General features: G+C 46.9%; 1 protein-coding gene across 4 annotated transcripts in view; it reads left to right on the forward strand.

Moving 5' to 3' along the window:
• LOC137571147 (uncharacterized) overlaps window positions 1-22,640 on the forward strand; it is a 164,382-nt gene extending 141,742 nt beyond the window's left edge. For 2 of the 4 annotated variants that reach the window (XM_068279916.1, XM_068279918.1), the window contains exons 6-10: window positions 2,428-3,795; window positions 6,506-6,547; window positions 7,991-8,044; window positions 19,485-19,516; window positions 22,469-22,640. In XM_068279916.1, the coding sequence (XP_068136017.1) occupies window positions 2,428-3,795; window positions 6,506-6,547; window positions 7,991-8,044; window positions 19,485-19,511 (1,491 nt within the window). In that variant the 3' untranslated portion in view covers window positions 19,512-19,516; window positions 22,469-22,640. Of the gene's footprint in view, window positions 1-2,427; window positions 3,796-6,505; window positions 6,548-7,990; window positions 8,045-19,484; window positions 19,528-22,468 lie in introns of all 4 variants that reach the window. The other 2 variants (XM_068279917.1, XM_068279919.1) reach the window with 2 other exon arrangements.
• Window positions 22,641-22,987: the final 347 nt, after the last annotated feature.

Consider the following 22,987-nt stretch of genomic DNA (forward strand, 5'->3'; position numbering starts at 1 on the left):
GCCCCATTCAGAGAGACTGACCACTAAGGGCAAAGAGAAAAAAAGCTTTCTGCTCTCTGCACAATTGTTCTAATGACTGCATCTGCTCAGCCACTGATAAGGGATCGTACAAAGTTTTGTGGACAAAGATTTGAAGACAGTCACTATTCAATGTTCAGCAGAGTCTTGTGTACCATGACCTGCCCCCAGCCTCTGCACCCTCTCCCAAGTGCTGTGTACTGTAGGGATGCTGGAGGATTCTGCAGAGCTAGTTTTTCTCCATCAGAGGAGGGCAGAGTGAGTGTAATAAGCTGAGACTGGGAGCACAGTCGTCTGTCAGTTTTCTGTATGCGTTTTCGCCACACCATATATGGGCCAGTGCACCAAAAACCTCAGCAGATCTGCAAAACGCTAGAGGTTTTTGGAGCAGATTTCAGAGCGATTCTAGGCATGTTTAGATAAAGTTTCTAAACATGCCTAGCATTTTTGGTAGCGTTTTTGTGTAGCAGATTACATATATTGTTACAGTACAGCTGTTACTGAACAGCTTCTGTAACAATACCGCCTGGAAAACCGCTCTGATCTAGCGTTTTTCAGAGCTGTTTTCCACTTTCCTATACATTACATTGAGGCAGAAACGCCTCAGAAATCTAAAATATGCTTCAGCCCCCGAGTTTGCGTTTGGGGGAAAAACGAGCCGCTCTGGCCCACCAGGCCAGGGGGTACGGGGTTTTATAAGGGGTACATACCAATAAAATGTTGAGAAACACTGGTCTAGCCAACTGAATAACATTGGGTCTCAGCTTACCTGTGCAAAAAAAAAAAGGGGGGGGGGGGGCTGGTTGATGATGGGCGTTTGGTAAGAGGGGCCCCATCCAAAGTGTTTCGTGTGTCAAGTAGATGAACTGCGCTCTCCACCTTCCTATAAGACAACATACAAATGGCACATAGCGTGACTCCATACACATGCACTTTGCCACATACAGTCAATCACCACTGTGACAATTGTGCTCGTGTCGCACTCGTGTATCCACTCCCAATATAGATTGCGCTCACCAAACAGCAGCCACCTCAGACTCAGGTGGGTCTAGCGTATTTTTCACACATAAGCTCCAGGCATATTTAAAATCCTCAATGATCTGTTTAATGTCGCTTTGATCCTCTCCGGAATCATGAAATTGTAAAACACATAAAATACATCATAGTGTAATCTGCATAAAAAAAACACATGATAGCCCGCGCAGTGAATGCGCACTCACTTATATCTTCTTGTCATATGGCACATCATATAGGCGGCAGCGAGATCTGTCCTGGCCTCCGGGCATGGGGTGAACGGCGTCCCGTATCCCTCCTGGTACCCTTTTGCCTGGTCTGCGCTGACTCGCGTCCTCCTCGCTAAGCTGTTCCTCAAACACTTCCTAGTGCAGTGACGTCAGACGCGCCGGCCGTAGCTCCGCCCTACGCGTTTCGTCTAGTCAGACTCATCAGGGGCCCCTGCACTAGGAAGTGTTTGAGGAACAGCTTAGCGAGGAGGACGCGAGTCAGCGCAGACCAGGCAAAAGGGTACCAGGAGGGATACGGGACGCCGTTCACCCCATGCCCGGAGGCCAGGACAGATCTCGCTGCCGCCTATATGATGTGCCATATGACAAGAAGATATAAGTGAGTGCGCATTCACTGCGCGGGCTATCATGTGTTTTTTTTATGCAGATTACACTATGATGTATTTTATGTGTTTTACAATTTCATGATTCCGGAGAGGATCAAAGCGACATTAAACAGATCATTGAGGATTTTAAATATGCCTGGAGCTTATGTGTGAAAAATACGCTAGACCCACCTGAGTCTGAGGTGGCTGCTGTTTGGTGAGCGCAATCTATATTGGGAGTGGATACACGAGTGCGACACGAGCACAATTGTCACAGTGGTGATTGACTGTATGTGGCAAAGTGCATGTGTATGGAGTCACGCTATGTGCCATTTGTATGTTGTCTTATAGGAAGGTGGAGAGCGCAGTTCATCTACTTGACATATCCTGACATCTGGAACCCTGACACAGCGATCCCACCACATATTACAGCAAACTTGGCTGCAGTAAGCTCTGAATATCAACCTGTGGAACTTTAAATACTGAGACACAGGAACTATTTTTGGACACTGCAGTATTGGACTGATAAGATACAAATAACTGAGAAGGGGATTTGGGAGATTGGTGTTGCAAATTGTGATAGGATTGAGTGGGCAGCGCAGCCTTGTATATTCATTGTTATCCAAAGTGTTTCAGGGGGGCCCAGTGATTTCTAGTTACGCCCCTGTGTACAGGTAAGGTAAGTATGGATTTGCTCTTTGATTTGAAGGGACAATAGGCAATTAAACAAGATATCACTATAAGTTCTTTAATGCTTTTAAATTAAAATGTTACATGTTGGCCTTTTTTCCATTTTGCAGAAAATTCTTTCCGTTGTTGATGAGCTGATCACTGACGTGTCTTCAGAGCCATCAGTTGCTTCAGAAAAGATCCTTGGGCCACAACTACTACGTTGTCTTGAGAACATCTTTTCAGTAATGTCACCCACCCAACAACCCTTCAGTAAATCCTATGAGAATTTTGAACTGAAAGGCATAAACAGCACTTGTAAGGATCTAGAAGACAACGGAGTCCTGCCCATCGACTTATCAACCAATGTATCCCTGCCCAGTATCGGCAAGGATTACCCTTCTGGATGTTCCATTAGCATAGTATATATGACTTACAGCCGACAGGTTGGTAACTTTAGCAGCCAGTACGACTTTAGTGGGAAAACTATGGACTACTTTTTGGCCAGTGACATTCAAATATATCTGATGGAGGTAAATAATGTTAGCTACCACTCAGCCAACCTAAACATGACCTTCACGTGTGGGAATAGGACATGTGACAAGACTGCTGTATGTGTCTACTGGGACCTCCTTTCCAATCAGTGGTCACCATCAGGTTGTCTTACAGAAATAAGGAATGGCTCTACCGGCTGCAAGTGCAATCACTTGACATCTTTTGCCGTGCTAATGTCAAGTTCCATACTGGAAGATGCTGTTAATTCTCCCATACTGGAAGACATCACACAAATCGGGCTTGTCATTTCCATAGCATCTCTCGTGATTTGTATAGCCATACAGGGGATCCTTTTGAAGAACGCAAATAAAACGGTGGCAGTCTATAGACACGTGGCCATTCTTCATATGTCTGGCTTCCTTCTAATTAGCATGGTTACATCCTTAGCAATCAACTACATCAATGCCTCTGCCCAAGATCGTCTCTGCACAGCTCTCACGTTCTGCAATCATCTTTCTCTGATGGGATTCTTCTGCTGGACCTTGGTTCAAAGCTTATACCTGGCTGGTCGGTTGGTCTTTGTTTTCCACCACGTTACCAGAACAGAGTTTGTGACTCTCTCTGTCATGCTGGGATACCTCTGTCCAGTAGCTATAGCCATGAGCACATTCATGGTGTATTTTCCGAGGAACTACAGAAGGAGAGATTTGTGTTGGCTAAACATAGATTCTGGGGCCATCATGACCTTTTACATCCCAACTATAGTAATATTGAGCCTGAATTTCCTAGTGCTTCTCATTGTGGTCCAAAAACTGCTGAGGCCATCTGTGTCGGAAGGGAGGCATGAAGATGAAGAGGTTCTGAAAAAGATGGCAAAGGCAGTTCTCTTTTGCACTCCACAGTTTGGCTTGACCTGGGCGATTGGGATACCTCTATTCACAAACTTGGCTGGCACAGATTCTTTAATCATACAATACATTTTTGTCATCCTCAACCCCCTACAGGTAAGTTCCTCTTGAAATAATTGATGATAGTGGTTGTCCTTGGTAACCACTGTTCCGCACCAGCGGTTTAATGACCACACTTAGCAATTTTCATTCACACAACCACAACTTCTTACACCTCTGAAAGGAATTTTTTTACATATCAAAAACATTTTGTTTGGCCTATAACAAATACATAGACAAACCTTGATCTATGACCTTGGATTTACCTGTCCTAAAGCACAAATCCCCAAAAGATCCTGCAAAACTTGCCCGGATTTATTGAAATGTTGTCTTATACTAGGGTACAAGGGTTTACGGCTTGTACCTGGGTCATATTAGATCATAGAGAGTATTTCTGAAAGGTTAATGACTTAGCAGTTGTGTCCTGCATAGAACTTGTTTCCTTAATAATTCAGATTTTATTGTCGTCTATCTTATGGCGACAGTAACATGTTATTAAACTTTATTTATAAAGCGCCACTTATGCAGCGCTGTACAATAGATAGGGGAGACATTACGACATTAAACAATGTTACACAGGGACAGTACAGACGTACATCAAAAAAGGGTGCCCAAAAATGTGGGTGCCAATAAAACCCAATAGTAGAATATCAGTAAATTTACCGATATTTTACTATTACACTGTAAAAAAATGATTGTAAAACATACCAATATTTTACTTTATTGGAACCTAAGCTTATTCTCTGAACCCTCCCACTACTGATGCCTAACCTTAACCCCTCCCCTACACCTAACGCTTACTGACCCTGCTGCTAAAAATAAAAAACGTACAATTTCAGGCATTGCTATAGCGGCACATTGAATTTATTAGCGTAATCGCAAACACAGCGCTTTTTGGAGTGATTTTTAGAGCGATTCTAGTCATGTGCCTAGCGATTTTTTTATCTATACCTAGCAATTTTTGGAGAGTTTTTGTGTAGCATTTTGTTTTTCCTGCTAGTGTACTGGTTTTGACACAGAAACACTTGGAAAATCACTCTGATCTAGCGCTTTTCAGAGCGATTTTCCACTTTCCTATACTGAATCGCCTCAGAAATCAGCAGAAATTCTGCAGGACCCGTGTTTGCGTTTGGGAGAAAATCACATCGCTCTGGTGTGCTCCATCGCACTCTAATACATTAGCCAAGCGCTTTTTAAAGCTCTAGCGTTTTTAAAAGCGCTCAGAAGCGCTCTTGGTGTGCACAAGCCCTTAGTCTGTTTCATCAATTGGGGAATAACTATAAGGGAGTAGCCCCTGAAATCGCAGGGGGCCGAGAGCAGTGAGGGGCCCCCAAACTACTAACCTTCACTCCCTGGGATACAGGGGACCCTCCTTCATGCTAGATGTTTTTGTGGCTACACATGTTATGGGTGTGAAGATCATAGTAGCTACAGTGGCCCTTGTGAGATGGGCCTCCAGGCTATTAGGGTCGCCAGGGGTAGGGAAGCAGTGTAAACATTGGGGGAGGGGGGGCACCAAAGTTTTGCTAGGGGGCGCTGTGATCTGTACTTATGCCCCTGTTTCTAAATTATCAGTTCCCACAAGAAGTGTGACAGAGAATGGCAAACTGGATCAGCCAACTAAGTATTCGAGGGAAAGACAAGTGTATGAAGCACATGGTGGGCTAATGTCCTCTTCCACAGACTCCTGATGCTGCTCATTGTCTTCAAGGTCCCTCATGTTCCCCATCCCAAGTCCAGTTCTTCTTTGTACACAGCAGAGAGGAGAGGCAGCACATCTAAACCAAGCTACACCTGAATAGCTGCATGGAGCTGCAGGGCCTTTTAACCCTCCTGGCGGTCTATTAGAAACCGCCAGGGGGCAGCACAGCAGTTTAAAAAAAAAATTTTTTACATCATGTAGCGAGCCTAGGGCTCGCTACATGATAGCCGCTGTGCAGTGGCATCCCCCCGCCAGCTTCGATCGCCTCCGGCGATCTTTGATCAGGAAATCCCGTTGGATTTCCTGAAGTGCTTCCCCTGTCGCCATGGCGACGGGGCGGAATGACGTCACCGACGTCATCGATGTCGTGACATCAAAGGGAGTCCCGATCCACCCCTCAGCGCTGCCTGGCACTGATTGGCCAGGCAGCGCACGGGGTCTGGGGGGGGCGGCGCGGCGCGGCTAATCGGTGGGTAATCGGCGGGTAGCAGCGGCGATCGGAATCCACACGCAGCTAGCAAAGTGCTAGCTGCGTGTTGCAAAAAAAAATTATGTGAATCGGCCCAGGAGGCCTGAGAAATCCTCCTGCGCGGCATAGCCCGTGCTCAGTACGAGCTTACCACCAGGGAGGTTAAAGAGAACCCGAGGTGTCATACTATAATCCTAATAGGACCCAGAGGCATGTTGTGTGCACAATGACATACCTCTGGGTCATTGTATCGCCGCTGCAGAGCCCCCCCCCCTCCCCCTGCGCCATGCTGCACATTCTTAAAAGATCGCCAGGCTAGCGATAATAATCTGCTTGTCGCCAGCCTGCTTTATTTATGTGAGGCTGTCAGTCAGCCTCATAGCATCTCCGCATGGATTCCAGGCTCCCCCCGCCGCTCCCCACCTCTGTTAGCTTTCACCAATAGGATGCCAAGTATAGGAATAGGAAGTACTTCCTGGGCCGCGGTATCGCGGTATCTCATCTTTATGGATATAATGGTTAAAAAAGCAAGTGAAGATAACGTTTAGTTTATCTTTTCAAATAAAATGTATGTAACGTTTCATTGCTTTCCACAGGGCTTCTTCTTATTGCTATTTGGGTGCCTCTTGGACAAAAAGGTTAGTATTTGCCAGATACAACAATAATAATAATAATAATAATTATTTTAGCTTAATTTGCCCTGTGAATAAGTCTCCGTTGCAAGTTTGAACTTTCACTGTTTTGTAACCCCGGAAGTGTATGGTATAAACTGGAGTAGACCGAGGGAACACTGCACACAGGAAGCTGTAGGGAGCACTTCCTGTCAGCTGTTCCAGTGTATCTGCATGCAGTGGGCAGGTCAGTGGGGTGAGGGGGTGTGCCCATCCTTTGCATGTACATCTGCCACACAGCTAAAATAAATGTAAACCGCTGCATGCCGTTACAGAATCACAATGGCTCTTATTCTTATCTTTTTCTCTTTCTTTTTGTGAACGCCTAATGCCCATTTGATTTCTGTTGCCATTGATTTTAATGGGATTTGGACTCTGCTCTGATCCTTTCCTGCTCAAAATCGAAATGGACACTATTTGACCAATACCACGCATCATGAGTTCTCACCTTTTCTATTTCTAAAGTTATTTGCGTACATTTTCAGCACATACCAAAAAGACGTATTTTTATTTTAGTATTTATATAGCTTTGACATTTTCCGTAGCGCTGTACAGAGTATATATTGTCCTGTCACTAAGTGTTTGCCAGAGGGGCTCACAATCTAATCCCCACCTTAGTTATATATGTATGTATCGTAGAGTATGTACCGTGTAGACAGAGTATGTATCGTAGTCTAGGGCCAATTTAGGGGGAAACCAATTAACTTATCTGCAGGCCCGGATTTACATCATAGACACAGATGTCCTGGCACCCTAATGCTTCGCCCTCTATGACCCTACAAACCCCCACCAAACTGCACCGCAAATGTGCTGGCTGTGCCAGTTGTCACTTCTGTCATACTTCCCTTGCCCATCATAGGTAGCTACAGGTCTCACTTAGTATTAGGTAGCCAGAAGTACCCTCAATATTAAGTAGCTAGAGGTGCCCTTTCATTGGGACTCTGCATAAAGAAGAAGGGAGGGAGGTGCTCGGGGAGGGAGCCGCCTTTCCCTCATCAGGCGCCTGTAGGCACATGCCTGCAGTGCCTTATGGTAAATCCGGCCCTGCTTATCTGTATGTTTTTGGGTAAAAAGTGCAACACAGGAAAATGCACAAAAAAGAAAAAAACACGGGAAAAAAGCATGCAATGTGACGCTTTGTAATGGAAATGGGCCCTAATGTAAAACAACGATTTCTTGAGGAGAAAAGGTGAACTGGGCAGTTGTAAGAAACTAGTTTCATGCAGCACAATAAGTATATATTCCTTTATGAGTCATAAAATAGCCATGTGTGTCTTCATGGGAATGAGAGGGAAATATCTACTGTGCCACTAGAGAAGGGAGACTGCACATTCTTACTGATAAAGGATCATGTTGGAATTCCTTTATAAACCTTCATTATAGCTGAGCCTCTGCTTGTATCGTCCTCAGGTCATGGATATCATCAGGATGAAGCTGGGGAATAAACCACTGGTCAGCAGCTCCGTAAGGAATCCGATTACTATATTATTATTATTATTATTATTGGTATTTATATAGCACTGGCATCTTCTGCAGTGCTTTACAGAGTACATAGTCATGTCACTGACTGTCCTCAGAGGAGCTCACAATCTAATCCTATCATAGTTATAGTCTAATGTCCTACCATATTATTATGTATTTATATAGCACTGACATCTCCTGCAGCACTGTACAGAGTACATAGTCATGTCACCGACAGTCCTCAGGGGAGCTCACACTCTAATCCTACCATAGTCATAGCCTAATGTCCTACCATATTATTATGTATTTATATAGCACTGACATCTCCTGCAGCACATTACAGAGTACATAGTCATGTCACTGACTGTCCTCAGAGGAGCTCACAATCTAATCCTACCATAGTCATAGTCTAATGTCTTACCATATTATTATTATTATTATTATTATTATTATGTATTTATACAGCACTGACATCCTCTGCAGCACATTACAGAGTACTAAGTCATGTCACTGACTGTCCTCAGAGGAGCTCACTATGTAATCCGCGTACATCAAAAAAGGGCGTCGGGAAAAAAGGACGCGTGGTGTAAACGATAAACAGTATTATCGTTTATTGAAATATTGTGTAGAATTTCATTTACAAATAGTGTTTTAAGAATTTATAAATCACTAAATAATGTGTATGAGATCGGCAATTCTTAAAACGTTAATCTTCCCTATTTGTAAACTGAAACTTATATTTACGTTAGTTAAAAACCCTCCCTGTACCTATCCCTAACCCCTAGACCCCCTGTTGGTGCCTAAACCTAAGACCCCCCTGTTGGTGCCTAAACCTAAGACCCCCTTTGGATAATAATGTTTTACAGACATTAATAAATAAAAAATGTAAATAAAAAAAATGTAATTAATTTTTTGGGGTGGATAATAATGTTTTAGAAATGTTTTAGAAATAGTGATTTATTATCTTTATAAACGTTATTCGTCACGGGCTCATTTTGTAAAGTTAAATCATCACAAACATAGTTATAAATCCTTAAAAATCTCCGGGCTGCGTTTGTTAAAACGTTAATAATCTCCGGCGCCTTTTTTTCCCTGTTCGGCGCCCTTGAATGGGGCGCCCTTTTTGTCCACTTGTCTCATGCGCCCAAATCTCCTGCTTCCATGTAATCCTACCATAGTCATAGTCTAATGTCCTACCATATTATTATTATTATTATTATTATTATTATTATTATGTATTTATACAGCACTGACATCCTCTGCAGCACATTACAGAGTACATAGTCATGTCACTGACTGTCCTCAGAGGAGCTCACACTCTAATCCTACCATAGTCATAGTCTAATGTCCTACCATATTATTATTATTATTATTATGTATTTATACAGCACTGACTGACATCCTCTGCAGCACATTACAGAGTACATAGTCATGTCACTGACTGTCCTCAGAGGAGCTCACAATCTAATCCTACCATAGTCATAGTCTAATGTCCTATCATATTATTATTATTGTGTATTTATATAGCACTGACCTCTTCTGCAGTACTTTACAGAGTACATAGTCATGTCACTGACTGTCCTCAGAGGAGCTCACACTCTAATCCTTACCATAGGAGGAGGACGTGTGTTAGGAGAGCTCCTGGACTTCCAGGGGAGGTCTTTGATCTGCAGAGCCGAGTCCAGCCTTGGAGTGCTTTTCTTGGGCACAGTTTTCACCTGAAGTCCCTGCTCCGGGCCTTGCCGGGCAGGAGCTTGGCCTAGGCTAACTGGCCGCTCCAGCCATGGAGCGGCCAGCTCATTCCCCCCCTACTACTTCACCAACTCACCTGGGGGATGAGGAAGGTTCCTCGGGAGAGGACATCGTGAACAATGTCGTGGCCTGGGTCAAGGCTGTGAAAGCCTGTGAGGAGGCCTTAGGAGAGCTGAGATATAGCTTTGGGAGAGCAAGATTCCGTTACGGCATCAAATGGAAACCTGACTTGCTATGGCAGGACAAGGAGATGGTGGACCTAAGGAGAGAGATTATAAAACAGAAATTGAAGTTAGCAGAACTCGAGAGGGTTGGCGGTCCCTTTGCCGAGCAACTAAAATACAGAAAAAGGTTCAAGCAAATGCTTATGCCTGAGCAGGATGTGGACGACAGCGACACAGAAGATGACTGTGTAATCATTGAGGATGAGTGCACCCCCCCGGAGAGGCCACCGTGGATGAAGGAGGAGGTGTCCCAGTCCCCCATCCCACCCGGGCAGAGGGTGCACGCTGAAGACCCCATGGAGGGAAAGAGTGGAAGTGAGGTACAGGGGATGCTGGTACCGGGCCCTGTGGCGAGCATCCAGGTGAGTGCTGATGGTGCTGGTGCCGCTGCCCCTGCTACTGGGGGTCCTGGTGGCGTGGGTGCTGCTGGGGTCCCCGGTGAGGCAGTGGGTGGCGGTGCTAGTGCTGTCTCCGCTGTGGCTGGCATGCTCCCCTCTGACTTACCTGGAGGTGGTGGTGTGGCCGCAGCTGCAGTGGCCTCCCTGGGCGTTCGCACGGTCTCTGCTTCTGGTGGATCTTTGGACCTGACATCAGAGTCACCTATGGTGGCTGGTGTGGGGTCTGGGGTGAAGCTGGGAGCAGGGCTGTGCGCCCAGGATCAATGGGAAAGCTCCCTGCCTCAGAAGACGTCCCAGCAAGATGGCGCTGGCCTGCCGCGAGGTGCCCTGTCCACGCCAGGCCAGCTTCCGGTGAGCGGGGCAGAAGTGACGCCAGCGGTGCCCTTTCCGCCTGAATGCGGGAACGCCATTGGTGGCAATGCGGGAGGAGGCGGAAACTCAGTCTCCATTGATGTAGCGGTAATTCCGCGTCAATGCGGAGGTTCTGAAGCGGTCAATGCGACCAAAGACCCGCAGGAAGGCGGAACTGCTAGCAATTCTGATGGTGGTGAAGGCGGAAACCTTTCTATTAAAACTGATGGCGGAATTCCTATAGAAGAGAGTGGAGGAGAAAACGGAATGCAGTATGGTGATGCAGGGGATGCATCCCCACTCTTGCTGGAGGCTGAGGATGCGGAAAAACAGTTACCACAGGGCAAGATGGCCGCTGAAGGCGGGGAATATGCAGATGAGAAGGATGGTGGAATCGGGGTCCAGAGAAGGCAACCTGGAGCTACACAAATCGCCGTGGCAACCACTACTGCAATGTTGCAAGAAGATTTGGAAGGAAATGGGGCAGCTTTCCTGGGACTCGTGGATTCGTCTCTTAGTGAAGAACAAAGTAAGGAAATATTGTGTTTGGCCATGCAACCAAGCCTGGACATGGACTTATCTGTTGAAGAGTTCATAGATGGGAATGTTTCCCAAGGTAATGGGTCTGAGCAGTCTGAGCCTGCTAATCATATGGATGTCGTTGAAAGTGACGGTGACCAGCCTGCTCAGGAGTTCCTTCCATCCTCTGCTGAGGAAGGAAATACAAGTTCTCCTGAGGACCACAGTGGAGTAGAGGACGCTGAACACCTGAAGGGTGAGACTAAACGTGTATTTTCTGATAAATTGCCAAAAAAAAGAATTAAGAAAAAAGGGAAAAATAGAGAGAGCAAATTAAGAAAATTAAGTATTAATGTTGGTAAAAGAAGGAGAAAGTGTGGAAAATTGTCTGTGGTGGAGGAGACGGACGTATCCTCTCAGGGTACTCAAGGTGGGGAGGGTGTCCAGGGTGAAGAGGGTCCCCCTGCCTTTGTACAGGAGTGTGAGGGAGGAGAGATCCTGATGGTACAAAAAGGGGGTGGAGGTGCCCCTGGGGGGGAGGGTAGAGGGTATAGAGACCTTGACCCTCTCTTTAAGAGAAACCTTCTCTCAGACTTCATAACTGAGGATAGAGAGGGGAGTAAAAAAGGGGGGAGGAAGAAGAAAAAAAAAGATAAACACCCAGAACCACCCCCGTTGATAATTGACGATATCGTCACAGAATTTAAGACAATTGATCTTACATACAGGCTAGAAAAGACCAAATTAGTGGTTATAGACGAACACTCTGGTGAGGCTGTAGTGTTGGCAGTGGAGCCGGGGGGATATTATGGAGGCCTGCACCTGGTAGGCTCGGGTGACCCCGGATGTGGCCTCCAGCTCGAGTTTCGAGCAGACGGCAAGAAATTTACAGTACGTAATGAAACCATTACGAGATTTTCCTTTTCAGGAGAGACGGAGTGGATGGAGACCATATTCGGGCTCGGGCCGAATGCCCCCAGGTGTGGGCCTCCCCCTCCCCCCGCCTCCACTGCAGTCAGCCCCGACCAGACAGATGCTGTAATCTCTGCAGCTGGAATAGGTGCTGCCAGGGAAGGTGTGGGTACGAACACTAACACTGATGGTGGTGTTGTGGTGGGTACCAGTGAGAGCGCTGTGGAGGAGCCGAGGTTGCCAGAGTTAGAAAGTGTGATGAGAGTCGGTTTTCCCGAACTCGGTCCTGCCCGGAATCCCGGGGCCCTTGCTCCTCTGGCAGCCTCGGCCCAAAGTACTTCAGCGGCTCGTCCGGTAACTTACTCAAGAGTGGTTAGAGGCGCTGCTCCGGGTAGGAGGGTTGTAGCTCCCCTGGAGACAGGATTGGAAGACGGCACCCCAGGTCGGAGGAATGTCATTCGGCTCAAATGGGATCATGCCCACACTCCCGTTCCGAATAGAAAGCAATTTACTAAATACCTCCTTGACATGGGAATAAGGCCGGCGGACCTCTTTGCGATCCTGGCTCCAGGGGACCCTCCGCCGTATTATGATGTGTCCTTTCTCTCCCAGCACGGTATGGAGGCCTTTCTCGAGGAACGTTTAAGACATTCGGTAAACGATGAATGGCACGGCTTTAAAGTCGTTCCCTTGTCCAGGCAGACGCTGGAGAGAAAGGCACACATTGTAGTGCAAAACGAGAGTATCCCGGTGCGGGACCTGGTGACTTGGGTCCAACATTACTCGGACATAATGTCCCCGCCGCACAGGGTCCTGGACGAGCTCGGGATCTGGTGGGGGGAGTATGAGGTGGCGATCCGACTCCGGACAAAGGAGGGGGTCGTCACCCATATTCCCCGTTCCGCCCTCATAGGGCGGGACAAAGTTATCACCTATTACCCGGGCCAACCCAGGACCTGCAATAGATGCGGCAAGAGGGGACACTTGGCCAGTGGCTGCCCAGATCCGAGGTGTAGTCGCTGCCAGGAGTTCGGGCACTCCGCGTCTTCCTGCAAAAGAATCAAGTGCAATTTTTGCTTCGAATTTGGCCATCCCTATACGGAGTGCCCGATCTCCTGGGCGACGATGCCCTCGGATCTGAAGGTCGCCCTGCTGACAACTATGGTAGAGGACCAGGATGTCTCTGTGGCTGACCCTAATGTGTGTGTTGAGTCTGTTCCAGCTCCTAACGTGTCAACGTCCAGCGTGAACCCGTCCTCTGTAGTACCCTCCTCTGGTTCTCTTCCAGTCAGCATGGCCTCTGATAGGCAGCCTGGGCCTGAGTCACTGGCTCCCGCTCGGGGTGCTGCTCGGGGCGGAGGTGGCCCTCCTCCCAAGGAGCAGCGACTCAAACCTGTCAGGAGTAGGGGTGGAGGTGGCCTTCGGCCCCTTACTGCCGCTCCTATAGGTCCACCTCTAGCCCCCAAGCCTCTTCCTAGGAAGACAAAGGCTTCCCCTGCCACCACTCCCCCTGCAGGTGGTCCTAACCTGCCCCCTCCTGTTACTGTCTCCCCAGCCCCTACAGTGTCCCTTCCCCCTCCCATCCTTTCTGCCCCGGAGATGTCCCTTCCACCTCCCACCTTCCCAGTCCCTGCAGTTTCCCCTTCCCTTCCCAGCCCTGTAGTTTCTAGTGTCCCCCCTGCACCTCCTGTCATTGTCCCGCCCCTTCCTTCTGCTTGCCCCACCGCGCCAGCTAGCGGTAGTGGGTTTGTTTTGTCTGGATCCGTCCCTTCTGGCTATGCCTTCTCGGCCCCTTGCCCCACGGATGCAGCCCTTGCCCCTTGGAAGAGGGAGCATCTCTCGCAGGAGGACAAGTCCTACTTAGAGGAACGTTTCAAAACAAAGAAGAGGAGAGGTGTTAAGCCTTTGAGTAGGGGTCTTCCTGAGGACCCGAGGGTAGCAAGCAGGATGGCTGCCCACCAAAGGAGGCAGAAGGAGAAAGAGATAAATCTGGCTAACAGATTTGAGGTTCTGGCCACATCTCCCCTTGTCTCTGAAGAGGAGGAGATGGTGGCAGAAAGTTCTGCTTCCATTGGGGAGGCATTGTGATTAGTGTTTTTGTCTGTTTACTTTTTGTAATGTTGTCCTTTGTTTTATCTTTTTGTCTTTGTCTGAAGAAAGATAAAGGGAAACCTTGAATCACCCTAATGGCGGTTCCCCCACCACTTATACTGGCAACGATCAACGTTGCCAGTATCAAAACGACCAAGGCTCGAAAATTGGCTTTTTCAATTTTGGCTGCCCATGAGGCGGATGTTTTTTTCCTGCAGGAGACCAGACTCACCTCTGCAGCTGACCTTTGGTTGGCTGAGAGGGATTGGGTGTCCGGTCCGAGTTTTTGGTCCCTTGCGGGAGAGTCTGGTAGTGGTGTGGCGGTCCTTTTTAGGGCCGACATGGCAACTTGCCGGCGGGTTATTGAGGTGGAGATGGGTAGGTGTCTGGTCCTAGACGTCTGTGTGAGGGGGCAGGATCTCAGGCTTATTAACATCTATGCCAACCCCAGGTTTAAAGGGGAGAGAAAACGCCTTCTTACACGGATCAGGCCATACCTTTTTTCAGCCTATCCAGTGATCCTGGGCGGTGATTTTAACACCATCACTAGGGCCATGGACAGGGCAAGTGCCCAGGTCCGGATAGGTGTAGATAGCAGGTTTCTAGTTAGATTAGTTAATGAGTCCGACCTGGTAGATGTGCACGTTCGTCACTCCCCAGGTCTCACGGGTTTCACTTTTCAGAGAGGTAATAGTAGGTCCAGGATAGATAGATTTTTTGTTTCAGAGAGCCTCATCACTTCAACTCCTAAGTTGTTGGCGGTGGAGTTCTCGGATCACCTTATTCTGTCGGTAGGCTTAAATGCTTCGGATGCTCCTCCCAGAGGTCGGGGTATCTGGAGAATGAATTCGTCCCTGCTGCTGGAAGATGAGGTGAGACAATCCTTTGAGGAGTTTTTTCAAGCACAGGTCTCCATTCTGGACTGCTTTGACAATAGGTCTGAGTGGTGGGAGGAGGTCAAAAAACGTGTCGTTAGATTTTTCAAGGGTCTAGCTACCCGTAGAGGTGTTGATAGAAACTTGGCTTACCAGACTCTAAGGGAGAGATTGACTGTCCTTGTCTCTGAGGGCGGGGACCCGGGGGAGATCTCTGAGGTCAAACTTCGCCTTAAGCAGCAGCAATACGACCGGCTGGCTTCTTTGGCTCTGGAAAGGGATCATGGTAAGTACCACTCGCCTGACCCTTACCAGAGTTTCAAACAAAGCTCAGCGCTTAAGACGGTCATCGGTCTCAGGGATGGCTCGGGGTCTCTGGCAAAGTCCAGGTCGGAGATCCTAGCCATCGCTAGAGAGTTTTACGCTGATTTGCTTGGGGAGAAGCCACTTGACCAGACAAGGATGGAAGATTTCTTGGATTCCACGCCAGGTCTGGGAGATGTGGACATTTCTGCCATAGACTTGACAACAGAAATTACTGCGGACGAAGTAGTGAGAGCCATTGGTGGCCTTGCGCCTAAAAAGACCCCGGGTCCGGATGGACTGACGGCCGAGTTCTACAAGGCCTTCGTGTCCGTTCTGGCCCCTCAATTGGCTGGAGCTTTTAATGATTGCCTTGCTGAGGGTCAGTTACCACCCTCCATGAGGCAATCTGCGGTAATCCTGTTGTCAAAAGGTCGTGATCCTGAGATGATTGAGAATTGGCGTTCCATCAGCCTTCTCAATGTCGACAGGAAGATCTTGGCGAAAATTTTGTTCTGGCGGTTGTCCCAGGTGACAGATGTGCTTTCCTGCCATCAGCACTGCTCTGTTGTGGGAAGGAGCACGCTCTCAGCACTGTTAGCTGTCCGGGAGGTCCTGGAGCGGTGCAGGGCTGAGGGTTGGGGAAAGTACCTACTGACGTTGGATCAGTCCAAGGCTTTTGATCGGGTCAATCACAAGTACCTGTGGCGGCTACTTACTGTATACGGTTTGCAGGGGAGGTTTGTAGATTGGCTGCGAACTTTATACGAAGGGGCTGAGAGTTTTATGCTGATCAATGGATGGATAGGCCAGCCTTTTGAGGTGAGCTCGGGGGTCCGCCAGGGTTGTCCGCTGAGTTCTCTACTATACGTGTTTGCCATCGACCCCTTCGTGAGAAGGCTAGATGGCGGCATGCTTGGTGGGGTTCCGGTGGGCATCTCTGGGAGCTCATCTCTGAAGGTGGTGGCATATGCCGACGATGTCACCGTGGTGGTCTCGGATGCAGAAGAGGCGTTGGTGGTTGCTGAAGAGATCACCCGGTACTCGTTGGCATCTGGTTCCAAGATCAATCCAGATAAGTGCGAAACTCTCTGGATGGGCAAAGATGGAGAGTCCTTTAGACTTCCCGGATCCTTTCCCGTGCCTCAAGACGAAATCAAAATTCTCGGCATCAAATTTGGCCCAGGCGATTATGGCCTACGAAATTGGGTTAGCAAACTATCAAATGTCGACAGGAAAGTGGTCCGCTGGAAAGGTTGGAGTTTGACCTATAGAGAAAGGATTGACCTGATCAAGACTTACCTGATACCAATATTGTTGTATGTCAGTTACGTCACGATTTTGCCAGCATCCCTGTATACCAGGGTCAATGGCTTGTTTTTCCAGATGTTATGGGGAAACAAGCTAAACCATGTGCGTAGAAATATTACCTATAAAACTAGGCGGGAGGGTGGCCTAGGCATGGTCAACCCGATTGTTTTCTTCTCCTTAATTTTTATTAAGCACAATATTGGTAGTATGTTAATGGAGAACCCGCCTGGTTGGGTAGGGATCTTTCAGACTTGGTGTGAGCCTTACCTTGGGGAATGGAAGAGCGGTGGCCCAGTGAAGAATCTGAGGAGACGTCATGGCTACCTCCCGGCCTATGTCTTGCCGTGTTTGAAAAAACTGTTGCAGTGGGGATTGACAGTGGAGGACATCAAATCGGTCGACAGGAAAGCCCTGTCGGCATGGGTGGTGGACTCCTACTTTCCTGACTCACTGGCCTTGAGGGATTGCCCAGGCACAATTTTGGAGGAGGGATTGCGTTTGTTGAACTCGCCGCGGATTCCGAACAAATTGTGGGACATCGCCTGGCTTACCTTCCAGGGCAAGCTTTACGTTAGAGGGCTCATGAAGTGTCGGGATGTGGAGGAACGTGGTTGTCCTCGGCAGGCGTGTGCTGTTGAGGAGACCATGGACCACTTCTTGATGTCATGTCCCTTTAATGTAGAAGTGTATAATCAGGTGGGGAGGGTTCTGAATATCCCATTTCTGGCGCATCTTGGTTATGCCGAGTGGGCCTATGGAGCGTTTAATCAGCGCCAGGGGTATGATTTGTGCACTTTGTACATAGTTAGTCTAGTGGTTAGGAGACACTTATGGTTGGCACGGTGTGATCTAGCTATTAGAAAGAAAGACTTGCCCGTCCAGGTGGTGGTGAACACTATTCTTGGTGAGGTGGGAACCATTCGGTACTTGGAGAGGAAGAAGCTGGGGAGAGGAGCTTGGATTCTGGCTTGGCAGAATATCAAGCCTCCTTGACTTGGTGGAAGTCTCTCCTGGGTGCAGCTTACTATTTCTCTTCTTTTCACCCTAGATTTGATTTTTTTTCTTGATTTTTGAAGTATTGGCCGCAGGCACGCGGAGAACATCCCTTTGTGCTTCTCTTTTATGTGTTGGTGAAGTGTCGTCCTGTCTTTGGGTATTATTTTTAGTTTTGTCTTGTCTTGTGTTATGTCCTCAGTCTTATGTTATTGGTATTTTCGGGCGTAAAAGTCCCGTGGTATGTGTGAGGTGTGCATGGTGTTATGTTGGTGCTGTCTATCACTTTTTGGGAGTGGGTTATTGTCCTGTCAGTGTGAATGATGTGTTGTAGGTGCTGTCTTGTCTTTACCGGTGGTGGTTCATGTTATATGTATTTTAGTTTTTCCTTTTTGTCTGGTTGTCTCGTATTGGTATAAATGGTGGTGAATGGTGTCTCCCCAAACGCGGTGCATTGCGGTTTCTTGATACAATAGATTGTTTTTGTTGTTTATGGCGCGGTACGGGCGTTATTTTCTTTTCCCTTTTTGTATATATGCATATATGGGATAAAGCCTATGTTTGATTTTTGTGTGTTATTGCATTGTATGCATTGAAGATACCTTTCAGCCTTATGATGGCATACTTTTTAACTTTATTTATTATTTATGTATGCTATTATTCTGATTTTCTTTAATAAAAAATCCACAATCTAATCCTATCATAGTTACAGTCTAATGTCCTACCATATTATTATTATGTATTTATATAGCACTGACATATTCTGCAGTACTTTACAGAGTACATAGTCATGTCACTGACTGTCCTCAGAGGAGCTCACAATCTAATCCTACCATAGTCATAGTCTAATGTCCTACCATATTATTATTATTATGTATTTATATAGCGCTGACATCTCCTGCAGCACTTTACAGAGTACATAGTCATGTCACTGACTGTCCTCAGAGGAGCTCACAATCTAATCCTACCATAGTCATAGTCTAATGTCCTACCATATTATTATGTATTTATATAGCACTGACATCTTCTGCAGCACTTCACAGAGTACATAGTCATGTCACTGGCTGTCCTCAGAGGAGCTCACAATCTAATCCTACCATAGTCATAGTCTAATGTCCTACCATATTATTATGTATTTATATAGCACTGACATCTTCTGCAGCACTTCACAGAGTACATAGTCATGTCACTGACTGTCCTCAGAGGAGCTCACAATCTAATCCTACCATAGTCATAGTCTAATGTCCTACCTTATTATTATTATGTATTTATATAGCACTGACATCTCCTGCAGCACATTACAGAGTACATAGTCATGTCACTGACTGTCCTCAGAGGAGCTCACAATCTAATCCTACCATAGTCATAGTCTAATGTCCTACCTTATTATTATTATGTATTTATATAGCACTGACATCTCCTGCAGCACATTACAGAGTACATAGTCATGTCACTGACTGTCCTCAGAGATGCTCACAATCTAATCCCTACCATAGTCATAGTCTAATGTCCTACCTTATTATTATTATGTATTTATATACCACTGACATCTCCTGCAGCACATTACAGAGTACATAGTCATGTCACTGACTGTCCTCAGAGGAGCCACAATCTTGCAATCTAATCCCTACAATAATAATAATAATAATAATAATAATAATAATAATGATATAAAAAAGCAATTAAGTCACATAATTATTGTACCTTTCTTCAGGTCTCCACAGCTGGGAGCAGTGGCTGAATGATGTAAGTATACAGTAAGTACCTCCTGTAATATTTGACAAACGCTGCAGCTGCTATTATGATGCCCAAACACACAGATATTTATCTACTTTTGCCAAATCCAATTGCATTACCACAAAAAGAAACATACACAAAGGTCTTTTTAGTCAAAAGTAATTGAAGAATTCCCCGTTTGTTCCAGTTGCTGCAGAGTCCCCGGGATCTGGCACCAGCGGGTATCCCCTGATGTCGGATCGGCAGATACATGTGCCTGCTGGTTGCTGGAGCAACCGCACGAAAAAGCACAAATCTCCCACCGGTGCAGCATAAAATACTCTCCAGGCGGCGTCTTCTACCCATTTATGTAGCTCCTAGCCGCCTTCCATCCATGTATGGCTTCCGGCATGTCACCTCACCGATGTTGGGTCACATGACTTGCCGGGAGCTGTGCACAGACGCCAGAAAGAAACTAGGATCTACAGGAAGGTTAGAAGACGCTGCCTGGAGGCTCGGTGAGTATTTTAATTACTATTCCCCCTCCAGGTCGCTGTGCATAGTGGAAAAATATGTAATTCGGCTTATAGCTATTGCCAGGAGCCGGATTATGCTGTTTTCATAGTCATTTGGGCGCCATCTTTTGATGGTGCCAAATTACTGTCTGAGCACCGCTTCCCACAGCCTGTGATGGTGGCGGCTGTGCCAAACTTTCCACCGCTGCTTTTGTTTCGCTTCCCGATGGTTCTTGCTGTCTGTCTATATCAGTGATGGCTAACCTTGGCACTCCAGCTGTGACAAAACTACAAATCCCATCATGCCTCTGCCTCCCCGAGTTATGCTTAGAGCTGTCAGAGTATTGCAATGCCTCATGGGACTTGTAGTTCCACCACAGCTGGAGTGCCAAGGTTAGCCATCACTGGTCTACATCCTCTCTTTTGTAACAGAAAAAGAAAAACAGAATGCATATTCCTCCCACTAGAGGGTGCAGTGACTTGCAACAAGCTGTATCTTCAGTACAGTGAATGAAGAAGAACCCAGTGCACTTTAATATCATCCTCTGTGCCCTCTGGTGGCTGGAAGATTCAATTTTGTTTTCCTTTTAAATTAATTTTTTTTTTAGAATTGAAAATGTCATCATTTGCGTAACATCTATTAAAATAGCTTTCTGCTCACGTAAATTTTAAAATTATTTTATAAATACTCACCCTCATCTGCTTTCTAACTTTTTATGGACTTAACAGGCAAAAAGATACGAAAAAAAATAAAGTGATGTCAAAGTTAAAATATTTTGTGCATTTTTTTTGTTTGGAGAATCCTAAAAATACTTAAAGGACTTATGAGGCCAACATATAAAAAAAAAAGTAAAAAAAGACTCTTTAAAAGACACTGAGGACGCCATCCGCGCCCTCCGTGTCGTTCCGCCGGGTCCCCGCCACTCAATAGCCCCCCCGGCCAGTCACGACCGCAGGGCCCGGGTCGGGCTCTCCTGCCTCTGCCAATATGGCCGCCGGAGCTGGCCGCGGCTGCGCAGTCCGCACAGCCGCGAGTGCGGCTGCGTAGCTCTAGGGCCAACCCCCCGATCCACGCTACTGTAGAGAAATACTAAGAAGAGTAGCTGGATGGTGTAATGGTTAAGGGCTCTGCCTCTGACGCAGGAGACCAGGGTTCGAATTTCGGCTCTGCCTGTTCAGTAAGCCAGCACCTATTCAGTAGGAGACCTTAGGCAAGTCTTCCTAACACTGCTACTGCCTATAGAGCGCATCCTAGTGGCTGCTGCTCTGGCTGTTTGAGTCCGCCAGGAGAAAAGCGCGATATAAATGTTATTTGTCTTGTTAAATGAGTTCTGTGGAGAAACTCTACGGTATGATCAAGCCCTTAAAGTGTACCTGTAAACATACAGAAGTGGTCCTCTCTTCTTTCCACACAGTCCAGTGTCAAGTCATAAAGTTCCATTCTTTCAACTGAAACACTTTATTTGACCCCCTTCAATTTGGATTCTGCCCCGCCTACTCCAAAGAAACAGTGCTCACTGAGGTCACAAAGGACATCATCCTGGCTGAATCAAACAACCAGTACTCCTACTCCATCCTTCTCTTCCTGGACCTCTCCTCTGCCTTCAACACTGCATGGGTGTCACCCTCGTGCATTACCCTCCACATCCACATGTCTGTCTCCAGGTCCTGCCACTTTTATCTGTACAACATAGCCAAAATTCACCCCTACCTGGCCCCCCGACACTGCCAAACTCCTGGTCCATGCTCGGGTGATCTCTCTGGACTACTGCAATGCCAAGCTTTTTGGACTTCCTGAGACTACACTCCATCCCCTGCAGTCTGTTATGAATGAGCTGCCAACATGCCAGGCTCATTAACCCCTCCTGCTTCTCTTGCAAGTCCCTGTACTTGTTCCCTATCCCCTTAGAATTAAATTTTAACTGCTCTGTCTGGCATACAAATCCATCCACCATACCCTCCACTTTGTACATCTCGGCTCCTGTCCACAGATCCACCCCAACCCACTCTCTCCACTTCTCCAGTCTAAGAAAATGTCCACCCCTCGCATCACTTGCTCACTCCCCAGGCTACAGGATTTCACCAGGACAGCCCCTACCTTATGGGATGCACTCCCTCCATTAGCCTGGTCCCCACCTTCAACTCATTCAAGCAGACTCACCATTACTTACCTGTTATCTTCATAGCTCTACCCCCTCCCTTGGACTTACACCCCACCCCCCCTTATGTGTCCCTCTCCCCCACCCCTTAGATTGTAATCCAATTTGACAAGGCCCTCCTTCCTACCACCATATGGACTCAATGACTACTCTGCTATATTTATGCCTATGTCACTATTTTGTGTACCATTGTAGAATGCTATAAGGCTTCAATACTGGTTGGCTGTCCCGTAACACTTTCATTATAGCCATAAGATGGTCAGTGTGTTTTCAAGAGTCAACCATTCCATTGTCCTTCTCTTTCACAGGGACACATGGGGCCCTTACAGCAGAGGTCAGAAGATGCGACACAGGGTGGGGCTGCTGTCACACGTTCACCTGCACAGACATCTCTCAGAACAACCAAGACTCCAAAGACTCCGGCCTGAACATTATAGTCCATCAAGATTCTCCAGTCCATCTCAATGAAGTGTGCTCTAAAGTGACTTAACTGCGAAATATAGCATTTATTTTATATAAATAATATCATTATTAGTTGTATTGCTGCAGTAGCATTATTAGCAAACTAATTTTGTCGGTTGGGACATAAAACCGCTTGCATTGGGCATGCCTAATGTACATCAACGTCCATTATCAGAAACAGATGTAAATATACTACCTGATAACATAGAAGAAGGGGGAGGGGAATGTGGGAGGAAACCAAGAGCCAATATGGCGTAGTACGTTTCTGGCACAGGGATGGATGAGCTGACTAATTACACGGAAGCAGGAAATTTGTGGGTAATGGACAATTTAAGCACCCCATAGACGCTAATGGAAATATCGGC

The sequence above is a fragment of the Hyperolius riggenbachi genome, chromosome 4, assembly GCF_040937935.1.
Source record: "Hyperolius riggenbachi isolate aHypRig1 chromosome 4, aHypRig1.pri, whole genome shotgun sequence".
NCBI lineage: Eukaryota > Metazoa > Chordata > Amphibia > Anura > Hyperoliidae > Hyperolius > Hyperolius riggenbachi.